The 27,044-nt window shown below is 40.4% G+C and overlaps 1 protein-coding gene across 1 annotated transcript; it reads left to right on the top strand.

The window, feature by feature from the left end:
- LOC119041653 (zinc finger protein 883-like) lies at positions 1 to 15,381 on the top strand. Its single transcript, XM_037135025.2, is given in 9 exon segments — positions 1 to 156; positions 2,350 to 2,472; positions 3,109 to 3,289; positions 5,408 to 5,534; positions 11,395 to 11,477; positions 12,215 to 13,654; positions 13,656 to 13,733; positions 13,735 to 13,794; positions 13,796 to 15,381. Coding segments are annotated over 7 exon segments (1,917 nt in total). The 5' UTR covers positions 1 to 156; positions 2,350 to 2,472; positions 3,109 to 3,256; the 3' UTR covers positions 13,892 to 15,381.
- Positions 15,382 to 27,044: the final 11,663 nt, after the last annotated feature.

The following is a 27,044-nucleotide window of genomic DNA, read 5'->3' as shown; positions in this document are numbered from 1 at the left end:
TCCAGACGCGAAAGCGTCTTGGAATAGAAATGTTCACTTGGTCCTCGCAAGTTTCGGTTTTTCAGGTTGAAATTTGATTTTTCAGCTCTCCCTACGCCCGCGAAGCCTGAAAGTTACTATAGACGTTGAATCCCCGCTCCCGAGCCTCCTACAGCGGTGAGTCTTGTGTCCCCGTGAGACACTCCGTGTTCGTTTATGGGAAACTTGGGGCCTTCTGGCCCGAGGTCTTTCAGCCTTCAGATCACTGGACACCGCCTGGCTCAAGGTTTTCCTGCTGAAAGCACTTCCCTGGGCAGCACTCCCACCGCACGCCCATTAAAGTCTGGAGATGCAGTCAAAGCCTGTGCACCCCTCCCCCCGCCTCTCCACTCTTAGTCCCTGGAACCCGGATTTCCCCCTGGCCGCGGGGATCCGCAGACCCCACTCCCGATTTAATACGAGACCTGAATCCAAGAGAAGTGCACAGTTTATGGGGTGGGACTTAGGAGGGGAGATAGAGGAGCCCCACAGAGACGAGAGGAGCTGACAGGGAGAGGGGCCTCTGAGCAGGTGTGGGGGCAGCAAAGGGTGAAGCCGGTCAGGCGGAGGTAGTAGTTCTGAGAAGAGTCGAGGGGGAGAGGGAAGGGCCAGAAAGGCTGTTTGAGGAGACAAATCAGAGTGAGAAACAGCACTGAGAGTTTGCCGGCGGCGGCGGCAGCAGGAAAGACTTAATAAAAGGGGCAGCAGAGATGACACAGGCTTGGGCGGGTACGCGGAAGTGTATGGCGATGGGAGCAATCTACTATCAGGGAGGAAGAGCAAGTGAAGGTGAAATAGGTTTGAAGGAGCAGTTATTTGAGGGAACAGGTAGGTAGAGGAATATCGAAAAGGGGAGAAAGAGCAGGGGACCGAGTAGAGCGAACACAGGAAAGGACAACAGTAAAGAGAAACACGGAAGAGGCAGAAACAGATCCATACATAGAAGTACAGAGTAGCAGGAGAAGGGGGAACCCGATATGGATGAATGGTGACTTGAGGGGATGTGGAGGATTATGTGGTGATTTGTGGGTTGTGGCTTTATAATCTATTTAGTTTAACATTTGCTGAGTTGTTTCAGTTAAACAGATTTGAATGAGGATAACAAATTTCCAGCTTAAAAGGTTTGTGAATTTTAGAATTGCTTGCTTCCCGTTGCAACCTTCATTCACTTAGAGATCAGGGACCTGCCTTTCTGTGCTGTGGATTTACTCTTGTTGTTTTACATCTCCCGTTGAATTTATTTTCTTGAGAACACGTTGAGATAAACCATAGTCTGTTGAATATCTGCTTTTGTGCAGGTAGTCATTCACTTCTGAAATGAGCATTGGTGATATCTCTTAACTAGTACTTAACATTCTTTTCTAAATATGGGGTAGTCTCAGCATTTTTTAAACTTTCACCATAGAAGTCATTTAAAGAAAATTCCACAATAGTTTCTCTTTTAAATATATTGTGCCTGGTTTAAAATCTGAGCCCTGCATTCATTATACTGTTTGTAATATGTTGGAACATACATTGGTACTTAGTCAATAATATCAGGCTATTTCAGCATGCACTTGGTAAGGATGTCTATAATCTTAACTGTTAGAACCTATTTTTATGAGTTCACCTAATGTTCAGCAGCTTTTTCTTGCATTTATGTTACTTGTTGAATTAGTGACTGTAAGCCACAAAGTAGCTGTTTCCCTGAAGTTCCTCTTGTCCATTCTCTGAAAATATTGAAGGAAGGACTGAATTAACCTGAAACATGGTTTCCAGAAAGCCCATCTATTGGTTGTGAAATTTGATGGACATGTTTTCATAGCTAAATTTCTTTTAAGTTTTAGTATCAAAACTTGCATTTTGGGATGGGGAGAAAATACAGACAACTGTAATTGAACAACAACAAAATAATTTTTAAAAAATCTGTCTCTTCCCCCAAAAAACCCACTATTGCTGATGATACGATCAGAAGATTTGCAGATAATGTGATCTATAGATTCTAATAAATCTACCAAAAAGTTTTAAAAACTTACCTTTATAATTTTATGCTTTTAATATAATTATTTGTTTTTTCCTGGGTAATAAAAAAAAGCCTTTTGCCCTTGGAGCCTGTCATTTTAGAAGTTGCTGCCTAAATTCCTCACAGTACCCAGAGGTCTGAGGTGTGATGGCTCTGATAAGCCTGGCCCAATGTACAGAAAACAGCTTTGGTGGAGCAACCCAGGTATCAGGAGGGAACTAGATAAAAACGCCACTTCGTGGGCTGCACTGCATTATAATATAACTTAGAGTGGAGCCTCATTCCCTTTGTGTCTGCATGCTTTTTAAAGCTACATTGTTTCCCTTTAGAATCCCGCTAAGTCACCTGAGAAGTTCTGACAAATGCCATGGGGTGTGTTGCCCTCTATAGAGTTGGACAACTTCTCTGGATGGAGCATCATTGTTCAATGAAGAGCTTCGGGAGATACTAAGGTATGTTCAGGGATTAACAGGAATGCTTTGGGGTGCATTAAAAAAATCCCCCTCCAAGGATATGCTTATTGATGAGAGAGAGAGAGAGAAATATTGATGTGAAAAAGAAACATCAATGGGCCCTTGTACATGCTCTGAGACTAAGGGTTGAAGCTGCAGCCTAGGTAAGTACTCTGATCTAGAGTACAACCCACAACCTTTTCTGTGTACAGGAAAATGCTACAACCAACTTAGTCACCAGGGCATGGGCATGCATTTGATTTTTCATAAAAAATTTTTTACTTAGTCACACATAGAGGAAGTGGGGTCAGGGAATAAGACATGGAGTCATAAGAAGGACCATTGGAGTTTAGAAGAAAGAAAGGTAAAGGTTTTCTACAGGGTGTGAGGGAAAGGAAAGGGGAAGGGAAAGGTATGCCCAGATGCATTTGTAAGCATGAACAGCAATCTTTAGTCGGGGGAAGTAATAGGATGTTCTGCTGGGTTTGGGGTTCAGGAGAGTAACATATGTTGTCTTTACTGTAAAAGGTTTTGGACATCTGTGGGAGGAGAAAGCACTTGAAAAGTAGGAAAAACTCACAGTGTGGTCTCCATGTAGGTGGAAGTCTGTTCCTGACTCTCCTGCGACATTTCCAGGTTCTTCTGCCTGTGTGTGTGTGGTAGAAGAATAAGGGGCTTTGCTGAGGCCTTTGAAGGTACATCCTCAAAGTACAGATGTGACTCCTGAGCATATCATCCAGGAAAAACGAGCCAACAGCAGGAGCAGGACCAGGACCAGGAGGACATGGCTGCTTCTCAAGTAAACAATGTGTCCTGGGTCAGTGGCTATGTTTGCTTTTCTTCCTGTCAGTGGATTAAGAGCAGGCAACTTTTATTTCTCTCCTTCTAATGTCCTTGCCTAGTGAGGTTGTTTTTATCTACTTATTTTTCCTTTTTCCTATGGTTGTCAAGGTCAGCCGTTCATGTACTTCTGTTCATTGTATTATAGGCTTTTCTGCATTCTCTTTATCCAGTTTCCCCAAAGACATGAGGAATTCCCATCCCAAATTAATGACCTTCCACTACTGAACCCATCCCCTCTGACAGATTAACTTGGGAAGGCACCAATGTCTATTTATTTATCTATCTATCTATCTATCTATCTATCTATCTATCTATCTTTAGAGAGAGGAGAAGGGAGGGAGAAAGAGAGGGAGAGAAACATCAGTGTGTGAGAAATACATGAATCAGTTGCCTTCTCACATGCCTCCAACTGGGGACCTGGCCCAGAACCCAGGTGTGTGCCCTGACTAGGAAGCAAACCAGTGACCTTTCAGTTTGCAGGCTGGTGCTCACTCCACTGAGCCACATTAGCCAGGGCTCTTGCCTTTAAATGCAGTACAGTATTTGTCTAGAAAACATGGAAGGTACATGTGTATTGACATTTGCAAAAATTAATGTTTATTATCATTTTCACATAATGATTTATGTATTTATTTTTGCCAGTAATGTCACAGCAGTGATGACATGTCCTTCCATGTGCGTCAGTGACCTGTTCTTCATTCACTATGTAGTTAAGAGCTTCCCTTCATCATTAACTAGGGTCCAGCAGAGAATTATCAAGAGATGTGCCCAAAGCATCACATTTCATCTGGAAATTTAATTTCTCTTCCCTTTGGAAAATGAAGGCCCTCTGTTCATTTCCTAGAGATTATTGGCTTTAGAGATGGAGAATTTAATTAATCATATCTCCTTCGGTAAATTTTCGTTATATTCACTTTTGTATTACTAACTCTACATTATCACTTTTTGTATTTTCAAGAGTTTACAAGAATCAAATTAATGTATGTTCAGTTCATTTAAATTTCTAAGATATAGCTCTCCACTGTTGATACCCAGAAATATTTAAAAAAACAAACAAAAAACTAACCATGGCTTTCACTGCTTTTTTATCATTATGTGTGTTCCTGTACCTATTGTGTTTCTAAAACACAAAGGGTATCATCCACAAGTAGCAGTAGAGTGATGATATTTACAGAATCACAATATAATCTTAATATCATTGACATGAAAATTCTATTTTCTACCACTTATTTTGTACCTAGTTTCCATGTGTATGTCTGTGTAAAATGTTAACATTTGAGTTTTTAGTCATACTCAAGCTGTTTTCATTCTTACCTACAGAAACTGCAGTGAACATTCATGAGATCTTTAGTGTATTTGCCTGTGTGTTTTTTAAGTTGTAGGTGAAGTTTGAGTGAAAGTCAAGGTGTACCCTTTATGTTTCAGAAGATATTCTCAAAACACAGGAAGAATAATCTTGTTCTAAGATTATATGTACAAAATTTTTAAATAAAGTTTTGATATTCTTTTTAAAAGATTTTATTTATTTTTAGAGAGGGGAAGTAGGGGGAGAAAGAGGGGGGAAGAAACATCAATGTGTGGTTGCCTGTCACATGGCCCCCACTGGGGACCTGACCCAAAACCCAGGCATGTGTCCTGACTGGGAATCAAACCAGATGCTGTTTGGGTTGCTGGATAGCACTCAATCTACTGAGCCACACCAGTCAGGGTGCATCCCAGAACTTCTGAATCAAAATCTGCATTTTTACAAATCTACAGGTCTTTGTTGTCTGAAATATGAAATAGTACTTATACTTTTCTCTCATCATGTGTTTTCCAGTTGAGAAATATACACAATGGATTGTGAAGGATAAAAGTACAACACTCAACAATCCATATATTTGTGTCTGTTCCTTCATTTTAATGTTTATTTTCATGAAAAGTATTTGCAGTGGATTTGTGGACCTGTGTCATCCTCATCTCTCAGTGTTATAAAATGTATTACAAAATGTTTTGGGTCAATATGATTTTATGAGCTAATTCAGGATACTGTCCTAGGATGACAGTATGAAGTTGGTCTATGGCTCCAATGTAAATGTGTCCTTTTTATCAGGGATCGTTGACCTTCAGAGATGTGGCAGTAGATTTCTCTCAGGAGGAGTTGGAGTTCCTGGACCCAGCTCAGTGGAAATTGTACACAGATGTGATGTTGGAGAACTACAGCAACCTGGTCTCCCTGGGTGAGGATGACTTCCTTTCAGAGTTCCTACCTACTACACCCGCAGGATTTCATTTTCTGTATTAGTTTAACATCTTTTGGGCACTTCTGCTTTGTATGGTAACTCTTAGGTTCTTGGTCTCAAGGGAGGAATTGGAGGTACTCTGGTTTAGAAACCATGGCCCAGGTAACTACCTTTTTTTCCCTATGAGGTGGACTTCATGAGATTACTCACCTAAGTGGACTTGTATAATGTCTGTCTTTTTGTGACTTGTGTGCTTCACTTAAAAAAAAATGTCCTCAGTGTTTGTCTCTGTGGTATCACATGATAAGATTTTTTTTTAGGTCCTGCAGAGTGGTTTTTCATTGTAGGTATATATTTTTTTCATCTGTTTATCCATAGACATGGGTTTGCTTTCACCTATACAGGCTTTTGTGAATAATACTACAGTTGACACAGGTGTGTACATGTCTTTTGCAAATCCTCTTTTGAATTCTTTTTGATAAATACCAGAAGTGAAGGGCTAACTAACAAAACAATTCTACTTTTTAATTCTTTGACAGAACACTTTTTGTTATTCATTCAGTTTGTACCAATTTATCTTTCATTCAATGGTATGTAGGGTCTAGTTTCTCCACATTTTTTTGAAACACTTGATATTGTTTCTTTGATACTGGTCATCCTAATTATTGTGATGTGATATATTGTATTATGTGTGTATTTCAATGGAGGATGCAAACATTTGTTTGCAAACATTTGCATTTCTTTTGAGAAATCAGCTGATAGTCTTTTCAGAACTCCTTTGTAGTTAACTGTTTCCTTTTCTCTTTCTGCTTTTAAGATTCTCCTCTTGTATTTAATCTTGTATAATTTAATTATGGTATGCTTTGGTATATTTCTCCTTGGGTCCAACTTCTTTGGGACTCTCTGAACTTCTTGGATTTCCTGGAAGTCTGTTTCCTTTGCCAGATTAGAGAAGTTCTCCTTCATTATGTTTTTAAGTAAGTTTTTAATTTCTTGCTCTTCTTCTTCTCCTTCTGGCACCCCTATGATTCCGATGTTGGAATGTTTAAAGTTGTCCCAGAGGTTCCTAAGCCTCTCCTCATTGTTTCGAATTCTTGTTTCTTCATTCTGTTTTGGTTGAATGTTTATTTCTTCTTTCTGCGCCAAATTGTTGATTTGAGTCCTGGTTTCCTTCCCTTTACTGTTGGTTCCCTGTATATTTTTCTTTATTTTTCGTAGCCTTCACTTCTTCCTCTATTCTGTATCTGTACTCAACCATTTCTTTGAGCATCCTAATTACCAGTGTTTTGAATCCTGCATCCGATAGATTGACTATCTCTTCATCATTTAGTTGTATTTTTGGAGTTTTCATCTCTTCTTTCATTCGGGTCATACTTCTTTGTCTTGGTGCATCTGTTAAGTTGTAGAGGCCGGGACCTTAGGTATTTTTCAAGACAAGAGCTACTTATCTCTCTCCTACTCAACTCTCCTGTGAGTTTGGAAGTTTTTTCTGTGCTGGATTCTTGAGTTTTGCAGACTGTCTTGCTCCCTAGTTGTTTTCTCTCAGTTTCTCCTCAGCCAAATGTGGGGCCACCCAATCCTCTAGCTGCCACCTTGCCCGCATCCTCTCTGCTCTGGCTGCCTGTCTGCAGCCCCTCCTACCAATCTGAATGAATGTTTCTTCTTTAACTCCTTGGTTGTCAGACTTCCATACAGTTTTATTGTCTGGCAGTTCTGGTTATTTTTTGTTTTTAAATTTGTTGTCCTTTTGGTTGCGTGAGGAGACAGTGTATCTACCTATACCTCCATCTTGGCTGGAAGTAGCCCCTTATTTATTTTCTGAGTGAGGATGAGAAACAATGTGTGAGAGACACATCAGCTGGTTACCTCTTGCATGCCCCCAACCAGGGACCTGGCCTACAACCCAGGCATGTTCCCTTACTAAAAATTGAATGGACAACCTTTTAGTTCACAGGGTGGGGCTGATACCTTGGAGTCACACTAGGCAGGGATGTTTGTTTTCTTGATGGTTTCCTTTGCTTTGCAAAAAGCAATTTTGTGTAGTCTCATTTGCTTATTTTTTTCCTTTAGTTTCCTATGCCTACCAAGTTATACCCTAAAAAGTGTAAGAATTATCAGGAGTCTTTTCTTCTAGTGTTTTCATGATTTCAGGTGTTACACTTTAGTTTTTAATCCATTTGGAGTGTATTTTTTACATGGCATAAAAAATTGGTCTAGTTATATTTTTTATGTGTGTGTAGGTTCAGGGTTTTTTTGAGGGGGTATCATTTGTTATCCTGATGTTTTTCTTATAGATTCATTAACCATTTATCTTTGGCTACTTTAAAAATTGGGTTAACGTGTTTTATCATGTTGTTTTGTAAAAGTTCTTTATATATTCTGAATATTAAAGACTTAATCAGATATATACTTTGCAAATTTTCTTCCATTCCACTGGTTGTGTTTTTTTTTAATATTTTATTTATTTATCTTTAGAGGGGAAGGGAAAGAGAGAGGGAGAGAAGTATCAATGTATGGTTGCCTTTCATGCGTCCCCTGCTGGGAAGTGGCCTGCAGGGAACCGGTCTGCAACCCCGGTATGTGCTCTGACTGGCAATCGAACCGCGATTGTCTGGCTCGCAAGCCGGCACTCAATCCACTGACCACTGGTTGTGTTTTTAACCCACTGATTATTTGCCTTAATATGCAGGACTTTTTATATATAGTATATTTGTCTATATTTGATTTACCTTTGCTTTTGGTGTTATAATGAAAAAAGCCAGTCATAATTTTTTCCATACCTTTTTATTTAGAAGATTTATTAGCTTAATGTTTACATTTGTTCTCCATTGTGATTTGATATTTGTTGTACTGTTATTTTAGTAAAGGGTCCAACTTCAGTCTTTCTTTTACAGTGGACATCTAACTTTCTCAACATTATGGGAATACCTTCTTCTTCTTATTTTGTGGTATAAGCTTCATTGTTCAAGGTCTTCTTTAATTACAGCCAGAAATATTGTATATTTTATTTTATTGATTACAGAAAGAGAAGAAGGAAAGTAGATAAACATTGACTTATTCTTCCATTTAATTTTGCATTCATTGGTTGCTTTTTGTATGTGCCCTGACTGAAGAACAAACCAACCATTTTAGCATATCAGGACGGTCTAACCAACTGAGTTGCTTAGTCAGAACAAGAATATCCTTTTTTTATTTTTTTAAAGATTTACTTATTTTTACACAGAGGGGAAGGGAGGGGAGAGAGACAGCTTGCACACCCTTTACTGGGGATCTGGCCCACAACCCAGGCATGTGCCCTGACTGGGAATTGAACCAGCAACCCTTTGGTTTGCAGGCCAGCACTCAATCCATTGAGCCATACCAGCCAGGGCTATGCTTTCTTTTTTTGTAGCATCAGCACCATTGTTGAAGGTCATTTGAGCTTATCCAGAAGATGTTGTATGTAGGCTTTTTAGTCCCCTGTGCTTCATTATTAGAATATCTGTCTTAATGTTTGTAATATACTTTTTTGATAATAGCAGCTTTGAGATGTTTAGAAATCAGAAAACATGATGCCCTTAACTCTATACTTTCTTTGTACAGTTATGTTGGTTTCATGGTGTCCTATGTCATTCCATATTGATTTACTTTTTGTAACTTTTTTTAACTTATTTTTAGGGAGAGGGGAAGGAAGGGAGAAATAGTGATGTGAGAAAAAAACATCAATTTGTGCTTCTCATACGTGCCCCAACCTGGGCTGAACCCTCAACCCAGGAATGTTCCCTGACTGGGAATACACCAGCCAAGGATAACAGGGAACTCTTGGAATGTTTAGGTCATGTTGGATACTACCAAGGCCTTATCTGTTATCATTCTGATTTAGGATCATGGGATAAAATTTTTTCAGTTACTGGTTTATTAATCCTGCCATGAAAAATCTATATAATGACCACCAATAAAGTCCCTGAAGATTATTTACTCCTTCTTTCTGCCATCTCTAACATTGGCCTTGGCAGTGGCCCTGACATAGTTCAGCAATGCAAAAGACATCCTGCTTTTGCTTTTTATATGACCCATATCATGGAAGTCTTATGTTTGGGGTTTTCTATGTATAATTTATGGAATAATAAATCGTGACATAGCCAGTGTCTTGCCACCACCAAAATGGGTTCTGAATCCAAACACAAACATGGCATCTAGTGTGGCCATACACATTTTGGCTAGTTTTTCTTGAATTTCATTTTTGTGTGTTGTTGCTTTACTAGGGTTAAAGATGTTAAAGACTATGTATTTCTGGTGAAGTAGTCTATTGGTCATCAACATCCCGCTCCATATACTTAATGTATTGTTCATGATGGTGGTTGATTTTCAAGCAGTCCCAGAATTTTTCATTTATTGATTTTATAAAATTGCTACCAGCAATGTTTTACCTTTTTAAAAAGATCTTATTTATTTATTGGGGGGGGAGAGAGAAGGAGAGAAACGTCAATGTGTAGTTGCCTTTCACGTGCCTCCTACTGGAAACCTGGCCTGCAACCCAGGCATGTGCCCTGATGGGGGTATCAAACCAGTGACCCTTTGGTTTGCAGGCTAGCACTCAATCCACTGAGCCACACCAACCAGGGCAGAAGTCCTACTAAATTTTTCATTATGCTTTATACCATTGATTTTGTAATTACATTGTTAAGGGATGTGTGTGTGTGTGTTAATTTGTTACTAAATAAAAACAACCAACTTCATGAGTTGTTTTTATATTTTGCATTTTGAAAATTTTGTTTTGCTTCTGTCATTTTTTTACACGTGGATTTAATGTGATTTTGCATTACACAGTTTTGTCATGTGTTAACTGAGATCATTTTTTTCTTGTTATTATGGTGGGTGTACTAAAAACATTTTAAAGCTGTAAGAATAAATTTTAAACTGACAGCATCAGTTGCATACAACTCTACTACTTGCCATTTCTACTCCTCTATATTATTGGTATTACATTATATCTTTTATGATGTACATCTAATAACAGATGTAAGATTTTATGGTTTCTATATTTGAGTTATTTAGGAAGTATCAAAGTGATTTGTACTTGATATTAGACTATTTCTGATTTTTGCATTTGTGTATATATTTACATGTACAAAACTTTTATGTGTTTATATGCTTTAGTGTAGTTTACAGTTTTACTTTTTACATTAGAAAATTTTTCTTACTCAATTTTATAGAGCTGGTTTAAAGATGAGAAAATCTACCCTGGCTCTTGTAGCTCAGTGGATTGAATGCTGGCCTGTGAACCGAAGGGTCTCCAGTTCAGTTCTGTCAAGGCACATGTCTGGGTTGCAGGCCAGGACCCAGTGGGGGGTGCAAAAGAGGCAACTACATATTGATATTTCTCTCCTTTTTCTCCCTCCCTTCCCCTCTGACTACAAATAAATAAGTACAATCTTTAAAAAAAGAGAAAACTTTCATGTTTTTGAGCAGTATTGTTAGCAAATGTAAGCAACTATTTCTTCCTTTTTGATGTATCTTTAAAATTTTTATTTAACTATTTATTAATATTTAGATAGGGGGAAGGAAGGGAGAAAGAGAGGGAGAGAAACATCCATCCATTGCCTCTTGCATGCACTCAGCTGGTGACTTGTCCCACAACCCGGGCACGTGCCCTGACTGGAAATCAAATTGGTGACTTTTCGGTTCACAGGTGGGCACTCAGTCCACTGAGTTACACCAGGCAGAACTGATGTAACCTTTTCTCATTGTACCTTTTTTGATCTTGCTTTAAACATTTAACAGTTTTTAATTACTCAAAAATGTAATTTGTTCAATAATTGCTTATAATTACAATGTCAATTTACCTGAGTGTCATTCCTGTGATCCTTTATTTTAGACCTTTCAGCTTTGTCATCTGAGGACTATCAGGCCTTGTTGCAAAAGCCAGGAATAGAAGATTTAATCTCTGAAGTAATACTGGTAAGATATGAAATGTGTGCCTTTAATAATGTAATGAAAGCCTGGTAAGAAAGTGTGTTACATGAAGAAAGGGTGTTAAAATGCACAGAACTTTAGCTAAGATAATTATTCATAATAAAATCCTTGTTACCCAAAGAGGTGAAAAGTAGAATATGTTTGGGAAAACTCCCCATTGTCAGTTCATTTGCAGACTGATGTGTTTCACAAAGTGAAGACTGAAAACAATTTCCTAAGTGTATATAAATTTGGCAATTCCTTTATTAAGGAATATTTTGCCGTGCACCATGCACTCCCTTGTGTAATGTGTACCCACCTTTTGGGCCCAAATTAGAAGAAAAGATACCTTTTCTTCTAATATTTTTATTCCAATTATTTATATTTAGATACTTGTTTTTGTATTATTTTTTAATATATTGTGAGACGAGAAATTTTATGTAACAAATAATGAAAAAAACACAAGACCAGATACTGGTTATTTCAGGTACTACCCATGTAAATGTATATCCTTATTTTTCACTAAAAATTTTGGGCTAAAATGTGCATTTTATACATGGCGAAGATGGTACTATAATATACTTCACTGAGAAATAATGTTTTCATGAACTTGGGAATGATTTTTCATATCACCAACATGGTTTAATATAGAGATCACAGAATAGTTAATTTTGGAATAAGTATGCATGATTAATGAAATTATAGGTGTCACTAAAGGCCTCTTTATCTTCAATGATTACCAGAGTCCGTATAATGAAGACAGAAGTTATCAGTGCCATGAAGATTGGAAAATTTTTAACCACAAGTCAAATCTTAAACATCAGAATACTCATTTACCAGAGAACCATTTTGAAGGTGGAAACATCTTTGACCAAATGTCAAATCACATTATACATCAGGTTATTCCTATTGTGGAGAAGACAAATAAACAAAATAAATGTGTCAAATTACATAAGGAATCTTCAGATAGTACGGAACAAAAGAATATTGCTATTGGGGGGGATGTTTACAAATGCTTGCTGTGTGAGAAGGTCTTCAGTAAAATCTTTAATCTAAATAGAGTTAAGAAAACCTGTACTGGTGAAAAACATAAGTGGAAAGAATATGGTAAAACATATACTTGGCCTTCAGGGCTTATACTACGTCAGAAAATATGTGCTGGAGAGAAGCCTTATAAATGTAGAGAATGTGGTAAAGCCTTTAGCCGCTCCTCAAACCTTATTGAACATCAGAACCTTCATACTGGAGAGAAACCTTATAAATGTAGAGAATGTGGTAAAGCCTTTTGCCATTCTTCCAACCTTAGTCAGCATCATAAAATTCATACTGGACAAAAGCCTTATAAATGTAGAGAATGTGGTAAAGCCTTTAGGCACTCTTCATCCCTTACTCAACATCAGAATATTCATACTGGAGAGAAGCCTTATCAATGTAGAGAATGTGGTAAAGCCTTTAGCCGCTCCTCAAGCCTTATTCAACATCGAAACCTTCATACTGGAGAGAAGCCTTATAAATGCAAAGAATGTGGTAAAGCTTTTTGCCACTCTTCAAACCTTACTCAACATCAGAAAATTCATACTGGAGAGAAGCCTTATAAATGCACAGAATGTGGTAAAGCCTTTATCCAATCCTCAAACCTTACTCTACATCGGAAAGTTCATACTGGAGAGAAGCCTTACAAATGCAGAGAATGTGGTAAAGCCTTTAGCCAGTCCTCCACCCTTACTAATCATCAGAAAATTCATACTGGAGAGAAGCCTTATAAGTGTATAGAATGTGGCAAAGCCTTTAGGTGTTCTTCATCCCTTACTCGACATCAGCCAATTCATACTGGAGAGAAGCCTTTTAAATGTACAGAATGTGGCAAAGCCTTTAACCAGTTTTCAAATTTTAATCAACATCAGAAAATTCATTCTGGAGAGCAGCCTTATATATGTAGAATATGTGGTAAAGCCTTTTGTCAGTCCTCAAAGCTTTCTTATCATCAGAAAATTCATACTGGAGAGAAGACTTACAAATGCACAGAATGTGGTAAAGCCTTTAGGGAATCCTCAAACCTTACTCAGCATCAGAGAATTCATACAGGTGAAAAGCCGTACGTATGTAGAGAATGTGGTAAAGCCTTTAGGTATTCCTCATCCTTTAGTAAACATCAGAAAATTCATGCTAGAGAGAAGCTTTATAAAATGTAGAGAATGTGGCAAAACCTTTATTCAGTCCTCAGCCCTTACTCAACATCATAGAATTCATACTGGTAAAAGATCCTTATATATGTAGAGAATGTAGTAAAGCCTTCATCTACTCCTCCACCCTTATTAAACCTTAAGAGAATTCATACTGGAGACAAGTCATGTGAATATGGCAGAGCTGTTAAGCAGTCATCCTTACTTGAGAGTAATCATCAGAGTAATAATACTTGAGAGAGGTCATATAAATGTTGCAAAGCTTTTATTTTTTAAAAATAGATTTTATTTGTTTATTTTTAAAGAGGGATAGGGAGGGAGAAAGGGAGAGAAATGTCAGTGTGTGGTTGCCTCTCAAGTGTCCCCTACTGGGGACCTGGCCTCCCAACCCAGGCATATGCTCTAATTGTGAATCAGGCCTGTGACCTTTGCTTCACAGGCTGGTTGGTGCTCAGTCCACTGAGCCACACCAGCCAGGGTGCAAAGCTTTTAATCACTACTCAAAACTTATTTCATATGATGTTTTTCATATCATAGGGAAACAATATAAACATAGTATATGTGCCAAATCTTTTAGTCATCAGTGCCATCTTGCTCAACATGACAGAATTCAATTTAGGAAAAAATGTACAAATGCAGAGAATGTGGCATAGCTTTATTTTTAGTTTTGTTTTTTATTTTTTGAGAATGTGGTACAGCTTTTACTCTGTGCTCAAAACTTACTCAATATTGGAGAATTCATGCTGGAAGAGAATCAAAAAATTGGAAGAATTGAACAAGAATTTCAACCATTTCCAAATCTCATTGAACACGACAGAACATATATTGGGAGAGAAGCCTCAAAAATGTAACAAATTTGGTAAAGTTTTAATCTGAATTCATACTGCCCTCAATATTGGATAATTTATGCTGGATAGAACCTAGCAAATATAAAAAATGTGGCAATACTATACCCATTCACAAAACTTACTCAACCTGAGAATTCATTCCAAAGAGACAATACTAATGAAAAGAATGTTGAAAGCTGATTTTTCAGTATTCACTGATTGTTTTACATGTGAGAATTCATACTAGCAAGAAACCTTAAAAAAGAAGATCCTAGGAAATAGTATATATGGACCTACAACCATATTGTTTATCAGGGAATGTACAACTGGGGTTGAATTCTGCGTTCATAGTAAAGAGTAATAGACTTTTGTCCAAAATATACAGTTCACTAAGCCCAAAGACTTATGCCTGAAAGTGTCTTTGAAATGTAAAAAATTTAGCAAAGTATGTAATTGAAACAACTTCAAAATAACAGTGAATTTGCAGTAAAAAGTTAGTAATAGTATTCAGGTATTGCTGTAAATTAGAATACTTATAATAGAAGATCATCCAAAGTTTAAAAATATAGATCACTACTTAAATGTGCTTGAAAATGTCAAGGGGATGGATTTCTGGATATGTATAATTACTTAGAATATAAACTATTGTACATTGACAGTATTTGAAGTATTTTGAGAAGGAATACGAACATGATTCCACTCTCATATTGATGCTGCTATGTTTTTATTCCTGATGTGTGTGTGAAATCAGGGTTGATTGTTGGTGTCTTAAAGATCTGTGAACTCTTGTATATTAAGTGGGCTGCACTCATATTTACCTTACAACGGAAGGCTGAGGACATTGTAAAGCACAATGTATGAAGAAATTCTAAATGAAATTGCTGTTTTTGATTGACTTAATACGGTGTTGTATGTTACCATGGATGGCATCTTATTTTGTGAATGACAGTCTGCCTCAGCCCGCTGGCCGGCTCTGGGGGAAGAGACCTATCTACCAACCTCACACCCTAGTCACATTTAGCCTAGCAGATCATGGTCTATTCTAGTCCGTTTGTCTTCACTCTGTTGCTAGCTCTGGGGGAAGAGGCCTACTTCGTAAATCTTACAATTCATTGTAGTCTACTATAGTTCGGGGAGCGAGTGCAGAGGGAAATGTAGATCAGAGCAAAGAGATATCAGGGGCAAGAGAAAGACCAGATAGATCTCAGCCTGGATTGCCTCACTGTTGTCCTAACTGCCTGCTGGCGCTTTCCATGAGGGTGAAAAACAATGTAAACTTTATGTCCAGAACTGAATTCCTCTTTCATCCAATTTGACTATTTTAGAATTTCTCTCATCTTATTTAACGGTAGTTTCATCATTCTATCTTCAGACTCAAAATTTAGGAATCTGTCTCTCACAGACCCAATCTCCCAGCATATTGTTTAAAATATAACCAGAATCTAGCACCTACCAGTACCTCCACCACCACCCTCTGGGTCAAACCAGCACCACCTCACACCAGTTGTTTCCAGCTTTGCTCACCTATAGTCAACGTATATTTTGCTGATTATGCTATTACAGTTTTCCCAATTTTTCCCCTTTGCGCCCTCTCCATCTTGCACCCCACAACTCTCCAGCATTCCCCCCATCTTAGTTCATGTCCATGGATTGTACATATAAGTTCTTGGAGTTCTCTGTTTCCTGTACTATTTTTGACCTCTCCCTATCTTATGCCTACCAGTTTTGCCGCTTCTTCCTTTTACTTTTCCCCCTCCTCAATGAAAACCCTCCACATAATGTCCATTTCTCTGATTCTGTTCCTGTTCTAGTTCGCTTCCTTTTTGTTTTTGCTTTTTTTTTTAGGTTCAGTTGTTAATAGTTGTGAGTTTGTCATTTTACTGTTCATAGTTTTTTATCTTTTTTTTTAGATAAGTCCCTTTAATATTTCATATAGTAATGGCTTGGTGATGATGAACTCCTTTAACTTGACCTTATCTGGGAATTACTTTATCTGCCCTTCCATTCTAAATGATAGCTTTGCTGGATAAAGTAATCTTGGATGTAGGTCCTTGCCTTTCATGACTTCTTTCCAGTCCCTTCTTGCCTGCAAGGTTTCTTTTGAGAAGCCAGCTGCTAGTCTTATGGGCACTCCTTTGTGGGTAACTCCTTTCCTCTTGCAGCTTTTAAGATTCTCTCTTTATCTTTAATCTTGGGTAACTTAACAATGTGCATGGGGGGGGGGTTCCTCTTTGTATCCAACTTCTTTGGGACTCTCTGGGCTTCCTGGATTTCCTGGAAGTCCATTTCCTTCTCCAGATTGGGGAAATTTTCCTTCATTATTTGTTCAAATAAGTTTTCAATTTCTTGCTATTGTTCTCCTTCTGGCACCCCTATAATTTGGATATTGGAACATTTTAAGTTGTCCCAGAGGTTCCTAAGTCTCTCTTCATTTTTTTTGAATTCTTGTTTCTTCATTCTATTCCAGTTGGATGCTATTTCTTCCTTTTGTTCCAAATTGTTGATTTGAGTCCTGGTTTCTTTCCTGTCACTGTTGGTTCCCTGAATATTTTGCTTTATTTCCTTTTGGGTATGTTTCATTTGTTCTTTCATTTTCAACCCAAGCTTTAATCAGTTCTGTGAGCATTTTGATTACCAGGGCTTTAAATTCTCCATAAGCTAGGTTGTCTATCTCCTCATTGCTTAGTGCTGTTTCTGAAGTTTTGCTCTGTTCTTTCATTCGGGTCCTATTTCTTTGTCTTAGGGCACCTGTTAAGTTGTAAGGTGGCAGGGCAACCCTCCTTGCACTGCAAGGCTGCCTGTTGGAGAGGGGCCAGGGAGGGAACAATGCAGCTCCCCTGCCCATCTCTAGCTCCACTTTCCAGTGATCTTGTGTGAGACTGGGAGTTTCTCCCACTGTGGCAACCTTCGTAGTCCAGTCAGCCCTGGGTCTCAGTTTCCCGTTCAGAAAGTCCTGCCCTTGCAGACTGCTGCCTTACAAATGTGGTTGTTCAGGTTGACTGTTTCTTTAATTCCTTGGTTGTTGCTGCTCCATGCAGTTTGATTTTCTGGCATTTCTGGTTGTTTATTGATTTTAGATTGGTGGTTATCCTCCTTTTGGTTGTGTGAGGAAGTGAAGGGTTTCTACCTATGCCTCCGTCTTGGCCGGAGCTCTGTAGTCAACTTTTAACAGAGCAAGAGGGAAATCTTTTCAAAATATGTGAATTGAATTCTAAGTCAGCTGTGTATCCGTGAATGCTTTTCTGTTTCACAAAAAGTAAAGCAAAAATCTTTACAATGACCCACTAGGCTGCACAAGATCTAAACCCTTATTATTTCTCTGACTTCTTTCCTTCAACTCCTCACTCCCTTAGATCCAGCCACCTCAGGGCTTCTGTACCTGCTGTTCTTGCTCTGGGGACCCTCTTCCCCAGTGTCAGACTTCTCTTTTGAGAGATGAATTTAATGTACATTTTCCGATGGAAATACTTATACAATAGAACAGACTCAGTGCCTCGCTACTGATTTATTTTCTGTTAAGTAGGGCAAGTACCATGACAGCAGATAGCTCCCAAATTTCAAATTAATCCTGGCCATCCAGCACCAGTTACACACCAGAAACCAAAGGTGAATATAAGCTGAGATCAGTCAAGTGTCTTCTTCCCCCATGGAAAAAAGCTCAGAAAGGAGACCATATGGCCTGAAAAATCCCCTTTGGTATTTTTGCATGAAAAGATACCCTTAGCCCAGTAACATTAAATGTAAGATCCAGTTTTCTTACAGGTGAGACCTCAACAAAGCACGTACAACAACACAGCAACAGAAATTTGTGCTATAGAAAGATAGATCAATATATAAGGAAGAGTTCATGTTATGGTCAAGACCTCAGAGAATTAAAGTCATCCTGCATATAACATTCAAGAGAAAATGTCGACCTTCAAGTAAAACATTCTATTACACTACAATATGCAAAGCACTGTAGTAATCACCATTGATCCTATAACACGGCTTTGAACCTTCAGAAGTGTATAAACCAGTGCAGGGACATACGAGTCATAAATATAACTAATAGCATGGGAAGTTCTATAATTAGGCTAAAAAAAACTAGGTAGAAGAAAACCATGGGGCAAATTTAATATGATTTGGAGAAATTTTATGAGGAGACACATTTTTATGTGGACTCTGAAGGGCAAAAAATTTCAAGCAATAGGAATGGAGAAGAGACTGAATGCATACAGTCACTCGTGAAAATAAGTACTTACTGAGAACCTGTGTGTCATGAAATGTGTTAGATGCAGAAAGAATGTTTCTCCTTCCGAAAGGAGAGGTACTACAGAGGTGAGGATGCAGGCAGAATATCAGGAACAAAGATTGGCTGGGGAATTCATCAGACCACAGGGAAAAGAGGTTAGTTGATAACGTAAGAATGATAGAGTGTGACCAAAGGGAATGGTATCTTGTTTCTAGAATGTGTATAATTTTGTTGTAAATATCGCTACAAAAATTATCAGTTTTTATTATTATAATCAGTAGTCCTGAAGGGTATACTTAAACATTTAGAGTTCATGCACTAGCAAGGTTTTGGGGGCAGGGAAGTGACATTCACAGTGCTCTTCGCAGGAGGAACAAAAAGGCTGCTCTGTCCCCCAGTAGCACTGAGATACGGGGCTTTCTGAAACACCAGTCCCACAAACGCTTTCATAGCGGCATTCACTCCTGGTTTGCTTCAGGGCTGTCTTACCCCAGATGGAAAGCAACAGAGAAGCCCAAGACACTACTAAATTCTGTTATGAAGACACATGCTATGCTTTAAAGGGATTTTCTTAAAACGATTAAAGTTGTCTAGTGTCTCAAACACAATTGCCTTTGGACTTGAGTTAAGGTGTTATAAAGTATTTATTTTGGGCTGACTGAGAAAGAGATGGTCCTTGACCAGTTCTCTGTAAAAGCTCTGTGGTTGCCAACATACCACCTGACAAGTCTCCCGTGGCTGGTACGACGTGCCTCACACTGTCAGTCAACACAGCCATTGCGACTCAATATGCCTCAGGCTCTACTCTGCCTTGTTCTATAAATATTCACCATCAGTGCTTGTGTGTTTAAATACATATATTCAATTTATGTGGACTGTGGTAACATCACATAACATAATCCCACCTGTCCTGAGAATGTTCTATGCCCACTGCCTGTCTCCTTTAAACCTGACTGGGGGTGACCACACCCCTGTCAGGACTGGAAAAGTAGACACTGCCCAACCTGGATACACGGACAGCACCAAAGCCAGATGACTTCAAACGGGAGCCCTGGTCAGTGAGGCCTCCCCAGTCCTCACAGAACTACTTCAGCAACCACCTGACCATAAGCAGACACTTCACAGTGTATCACACAATGAACAACAAACAGTACGAACAGGGCAGCTTCCCTAGAAGTTAAAAACGGGTACCTGACTACTGCCACATTCCTGCAGTAATACTACACCCCACTCAGGGTTTCCTGCCCAGCTCTGGGAGATGTACTCACAGTAAACAGGACAGATGCTGCCAGGGCCCCCAAAGAAGAGGATGGCCAGGGAACTCCTCCTGGCACAGACACAACAGAGCCTCCGGGAACCTATGGAGATGAAGGCTGACTTCTCAGTGAAACACCATAGTGATGTTCAGGAGCAGGGCGCAGGGCATGAGAGGACAAGGAGTTAGTGATTTAGACAAAAAACCAAGGTTACCCCTTCTCTGCTCAACTTGTGGACTGGGGACTCCTGAGGGAGCTCAGGAGTCCTGGTCTCCGAGGTTGCTGGGCCCAGAGCAAAGCCGCTGCTCTGTCAGCGTAACCACAGAGAGTCTCAGAACAGATGGAACCGGAGGATGCACCCCACGACCCCAGGGCTCAGTCTTTAGCTCCCTTCTCCCTCCCTACCCTGCTGACTCCCAAATGTGTATTTTGCAGATCCAACCTTTGCTGTAAACTGTGGACTGGTTGCTCAACTCCTAACTCCAGAGAGTTATATTACAGACTTCTAAAACCAAACATCTACAAACTGGAACTCTTAAGCTCTTTCCTAAATCCATTCTTCCCAAAGACTTCTTCACATAATTAAATGGGTACATCCTTCACGAAGTCAGTCAGTCCAAAAGTCTAGCCATCTTCCTTGATTCCTCTTTTCTCTGATATCCCATTATCCATTTAACAAGTCCAGTCACCGCCATGTTAAGAATTATATTATGTGGCCCTGGCTGGTGTAGCTTAGTGGATTGAGCGCAGGCCTGTGAACCAAACAGCCGCGGTTTGATTCCCAGTCAGGGCACAAGCCTGGGTTGCAGGCCAGTTCCCAGCAGGGGAGGCAAATCAAGACCAAATCTATGACCAAAGCAGGAAGCCAACCCCAGTCACTTCTCCTCTGGATCACCACCAAGGCCTCCACCTGAGGCGCCTGCTTCTGGGCTTGTCACATTGTCCTGTGCCCTCTACAGGGGTTTATACCTGCAGAGCAATCAGTGGGCTCCTTTCTAGCAGCTAAACCAGATCGTGTTAGTCTTTCCACTCCAACTCCCCACCAGGTTCTGGAAAAAACTGAAAATCTTTAGCAGAGCCTACAAGGTCAAGTGTGTTCTGTCCCCACTCATTGCTTAGATGTTACCTCTGCACACCTCCCTGTCGATGTGGTCAGCTCTCTCCTGCCATCAGGATTTTACGCTGCCTGGTACCTCTTTCCAAAATGTGTTTCTCTGGGAGACTGGAAAGGCAGACATGTCACGCCCCATGTGGGCTGTGGTTCAAGAACAACCTCCTAGATCATCCAACCTAAAATAGCCTGTCCCCTCCCTAAACACAGTCCAACTACAGCTTTTCCTTCCTTGAGCTGACACCACCTGAAATTACATTTGTTCACTTGTTCAATACTTCTAGCTTTCAAAAGAAATAATTTCCATATTTTGTTTCATTCACCATTGTTCCTTAAAACCACAGACCTATGTCTGGTACAAAATAGGTGCTGAGTCCGTATCTGTTCAAGCAACACAGTCTTGGGGCACATCAAGCTAGTGCCGAGCTGCTGTCACAGTGAGTGATAAATTATGAAAACCTCTCAGATTAGTTTCAAGGGAATGATTCCACAGATGAAAGGGAAATTTCTACTCTAGAGAAAAATTATGGAGTAAATGGTTATTAGAGGAATCCCAGGAATCTCCTTTTAACCTCAGGAAAGCTGGATACCAGGAGGGGGTGGAAATGAAATGAGTGGGATCCTGGCTTTTCCTAGATGCACAATGACTTTTTAAAAAAATATATTTTATTTTTAAAGAGGGGGAAGGGAAAGAGAAAGGGGAGAGAAACATCAATGTGTAGTTGCTTTCACATGTCCCCAACTGGGGACCTGGCATGCAACCCAGGAATGTGCCCTGACTTGGAATCAAACCAGCCCCCTTTTTGGTTTGCAGCCCGAACTCAATCCACTGAGCTACATCAGCCAGGTAAACGCAAATGACTTTAAGTGAGCTACTAACTGTTGCTCAGCGTCAATTTTTCGTTGGTTCCAAAGATCAAATGAGATTGTAACATAAAGAGCCCTCAAAGGTTAGATGCTGACCTCTGCTGATTCCTTAAGCCTACTTCTTTCCTGAGACACACAGTGAAATCTTGCATCTAAAATGGTACATGTTTCTGGCTGGCGTGGCTCAGAGGAGTCAGTGAAGGACTGCAAACCAATGAGTTGCCAGTTTGATTTCTGGTCAGGTCACATGCGTGGGTTGTAGACCAAGTCCCCAGTTGGGGGTGTGCAAGATGCAATGTATCAATGTTTCCCTCTGTTTCTACCTCCCTTCCTCTCTCTGAAAATAAATAAACAAAATCTTGAAAAAATAAAATGGCACATAGACAGTGGTATCCAGCAGTCAGAACCATGGGACCTCCAAGCCAAGAAACTTTTTTGAGAAATAGTTGGCACTTTCATTTGACAGAGGAGCATTGCGCTTTATCAATAAATGCTTATCTAATTGAGAACTTAACACTAAAATATACAAAGATAAATATAATGTCATAAGCAAACCCTCATGAATAATCATCCTACAGCCAATGGAGGGCTGAGCATATACCAGGCACTGGGCTAAGTACTGAACACATGGCCACTAAATGAAGTTACAACAATGTGGTGAGCATTCACATTTAGTCAATCTGAGGTTCCAAGTACCTTGTTTAAGGCCACACAGCCACCAAGTGGCAGCTGGATGCCACTGGGAGGTTTCAGCAGCTTGGGAGCTCAAGGGAGGGGCAATGTGGGGCTGAATTCCAGCCCCCAGCGATGAATCCTGGCACTGGGTCCCTACGCAGAGGAAGACATAGTTTTGCAGTTTCCTAGAAACACAGCACTGAAGGCATTCTGAAGAAATAAAAAGTGTCCAAATTGGAAAGAAGTAAAACTCACTATTTGCAGATGACATGATGCTGTACATAGAGAACTTTGAAGAGGCCATCAAAAAAACTACTAGAACTCATAAATGAATTCAGCAAAGTAGCAGGATACAAAAATAAATATTTAGAAAGCAGTTGCATTTTTATACACCACTCATGAACTATCAGAAAGGGAAACTAACAAAACAATGTCATGTACAATTGCATTAAAAAAATACCTAGTATTAATTTAACCAAAGAGGTAAAAGTCCTGGACTCAGAATATAAACTGAAGAAATAAAATGGAAGAAGATACAAAGAGAAGTATATGCCCTGTTTGTGGATGGGAGAATTAACACCACTAAAATGTCCACACTATCTGAATCAATCTACAGAGTCAATGCATTTCCTATCAAAGTAAAATGACATTTTTCACAGAACAGGAATAATCCAAAAATGTATATGGAACTACAAAAGACCTCAAAGAGCCACAGCAATCTTGAGAAAGAAGAACAGAGTCAGATGTATTCCACTATCTAATATTAAACTATATTACAAGGCAATAGTAATTGAAACAGCATGGTACTTGAAAAAAATAGGTTAATGGAACAGAATAGACAGCCTAGAAATAAACCCACATGTATATGGTCAATTAATTTATGACAAAGGTGGCAAGAACATATAATGGGGTAAAGAGAGTCTCTTCAATAAATATTGTTGGGAAAATGGACAGATACATGCAAGAAAATAAAACTAAACCACCTTCTCACACCATATACAAGAATAAACTCACAATGAATTATAGACAATGTAAGGTGTAAAACCATAAAACTCTTAAAATATAGGAAATAAAAAAGTACTCATTACATTTGTTTTATAACCATCAAGTCTAACCATGTCACTTCGGTTGAAAACCCTTCCTTGGCCCTTAGTTCCCATTTCTCTTCCCAGCCTAGCTTGCTACGTCCTTGGAGGGCTTCTCACCCTGCATGGTACCCACCTCTCTGAATTTGGGCCTTTGTACATGCTCCTACATACAGTGGAACCTATTCTCTGGTCTCTTCAAGTCCTGACTCCTACTCACCTCTCAGGCCCAGCCTACATGCTCCTCTTCAGGGAAACCCTTCCAGTAGAGTTAAGCAGCCCTACAGTGTGTCCTGGGACACCAGACTTCGTGTTAAGAGCACGGGCCATGTGCCTGGTGCAGAGCTCGTGTCCGGCAGGCACTGAGTGAAAGTTTCTTGAGAAATATGAGTACATGCAGTGGATACTACAACAAGGGGCTTGCTTTCTCCAACAATTCTTGGCCTTTAATTTCCTACTTGACCCAGTCTCTCTTCTGGGCTCCCTGATCCCTAAATCCATACATCCCTCTGGCCTTTCTGGTCCAAGACTCATCTGAAACCACACTGACAGGGCCTTAGATCCCACACAGAAGGGTAGCTGGAGTCAAGACCCAGGGGCTCAGGCCTCCAGCTGGTGGCTATGCTCAGACTCTCTCTCCAGATAGGAATGGATGTGACAAACCTTCATTTTTCTGCACATTACTCTACAATTTTTGTTGGCTCCCCATTACCTTCAGGGTAAACCAAGCTTCCTCGCTTTGGCTTTCAAGGACCTCTGGTGTTGTCTAGGTCCCAGCTGTGTATTTTTTAGACTCGTGACCCTTTCTATGTTGATACAAGCACTTTGCCCCAGTGAGTCTGGTAGCTAATTCCTGCTCACGCTCCAGGCACATGGCCGACTCTCTCCTGCACCTATGAGCTTGCACTGTTCTACTGGACCTGCCCAGCCCTCAGCACATATAATGGGAGAAATTGGTATCAGTTGCCTGAAGCACACACTGATTACTACATCACCTATCCTGTATGTTAACAAGGGGGACTAACTCATACTATTAATCTAATCAAGAGAAACCAAAAATTTTATGCAAATTCAAAGTGCAGTGAGCCCCCATGTCTTGTAATCTGTAGTTTATTTTAAAATTTTAAAATTTCACTTTGGGGGCGGTGAGAGAGAGAAATGTGTTGTGTACTTAGTTTTGGATTCATTAGTTAACTCCTGTATGTTTCCTAAGGATCAAACCCACAACCCTGGTGTATGGGGACAGTGCTCTAACCAACTGAGCTACCAGCCAAGGCAGCTTATCTTATTTTAAATACTAAGTATGGCCCTGGCTGGCGTAGCTCAGTGGATTGAGTGCGGGCCTGCGAACAAGAGTATCGCGGTTCGATTCCCAGTCAGGGCACATGCCTGGGTTGCAGGCCAGTTCCCAGCAGGGGACACATAAGAGGCAACCATACATTGATATTTCTCTCCCACTCTTTCTCCTTCCCTTCCCCTCTCTCGAAAAATAAATAAATAAAATATTTAAAAAATACTAAGTATGTTTTTAGCATTCTAGGCAGCAAGGCTTTTTTTCCCCCCAGAACACTGAATTTTGGCGGGGGAGGAGCACATATTCATCTCGTCTATTCATGCTTTTTCTTAATACTGGTCTACAGTGCAGCAGATTGAGCATCCAGATGGGACCAAACATGAAATGTTCTCCTATGTACAGATATCCCAGTATCCAGCCTCACCCCAAAGTGGCATCTCAGACATCAACACATTCTTATGTTCATCTGTCACAAAGGGAACACTCAATAGTTGCAAGTCATTAGACATGGTGAGAATTGTTCACACCACATAGGAAGTCAGGATGGAGAGGATGGAGAGAAGCTCTGGGGCACAGGAAAGATGCATTCTGAAGAGCTACCTTTGAGTGCAAATGCAAATCCACACATACTTCCCATGTTCAGTAACTGTAATAATAATGCTTTTAAATAGCAAGTCTTTCTGAGCAATGCAGTGAGCAAGTCTCTTCTATCTACTCCTCTTTGTCAGGACTTTCTGGGCTATCCTGACCAGTAAAATGTGCATTTTCTTACCCCTGGTCTATAGAGCTGATGCTGCAGCCACAAGAACTTAAAACCTATACTTTCCCTCTTCACCAATTCGTGAGCCTCTGAGCCCATCCCAACAGGGATGCTGGACGCGGGTGCCTTCCCAAGTTGATCTGTCACAGAGGGGATGTGTTCAGTAGTCGGAAGGCCATTAATTCCAGATGGGAATTCTTTCTGCTCTCAGGGGGCCTGGACGGAGAGAATGTAGACAAGGCTCTGGGGCAAAGGAGACGAGTATTCTTAAGAGCTGGCCTTAACGATCATAAGAAGCATGGAAAACAATAACCGGCTGAAAATAACCTCAACAGAAGCAGAGAAAGGTTGAAGGCTCTAAATCCAGAGATGTTAGAAGAAAAAGCAGGCACAGCCTGGGACTGGGAACACAATGTTTACCTAAAAGGCAGCCACGTTGTCCTCGTCCTGCTTGTGCTCTGAGCTGCTTCCTCGGGCGACATTACATGAAGGAGTCGTGTCCACATTTTGAGGATGTGCCTTCACAGGCATCAACAGAACCCCTTTAACTGCTCCCACCACCCTCACAAGGACCTTGAAACGCTAAGATGTACACCGTCTCCTCTCCTTTGTCACAGAAGAGAGTCAGAAGCAATGAGCTCTTGCGTGGAGACCACACTGTGAGTTTTATCTTTCCTCTTTTCATGTGCTCTCACCTCTCAGACACGCATGGATTCCCACAGCAATGAGAACATGTCCCCTGAACTCCCAAACCCAACAGAACATGCTGTTACCTCCGTGAACAAAGCCTGCTCCCCACTCTCACAAATGCGTCCAGGAGCCCTCCTGCTAATCCCTGGGCTCACCTGAGCATCACCTGGTGCACCTCATTAAACAGTGATGCCCCACCCAGAGCAGTTGCCCAACTCTGTTGGATAGGACACAGCTGATGCCATTTCTCAACACCCTTCCCGTGATCTAATAGAAACCAGGCTGGAAACCACTTAGGGTAAATGAGCATGTGTCTCTCTCCCCCTCCCCTCCCCATCCTTGGCACCCACTCCTCCGCTGGCTGGCTCTCAGTGCTGTTTCTCTAGCTGCGCCCTCATCCCCAAACCCCCTTTCTGCTCCTGCTCTCGCTCCCCTAACTTTTCTCCGCCAAACCACTCCGTCCGTTTGAGTGTCTCGTCCTTTTCTGCCCCAAAGTCTGCCCAGATCCCCAGGCAGGCGTGCAGTCCGCGCTCCAGGGACCGCGAGGGGCCAGGAGGTGAGAGGCGCAAAGGGTTCGTTCGCCTCCACCTCTGG

The sequence above is a fragment of the Artibeus jamaicensis genome, unplaced genomic scaffold (assembly GCF_021234435.1).
Source record: "Artibeus jamaicensis isolate MK-2021 breed Jamaican fruit bat unplaced genomic scaffold, CSHL_Jam_final contig_2566, whole genome shotgun sequence".
In the NCBI taxonomy this organism is placed as follows: domain Eukaryota; kingdom Metazoa; phylum Chordata; class Mammalia; order Chiroptera; family Phyllostomidae; genus Artibeus; species Artibeus jamaicensis.
Note: the sequence above shows the minus strand (reverse complement) of the source record. Positions and strands in the feature narration are given on the sequence as shown.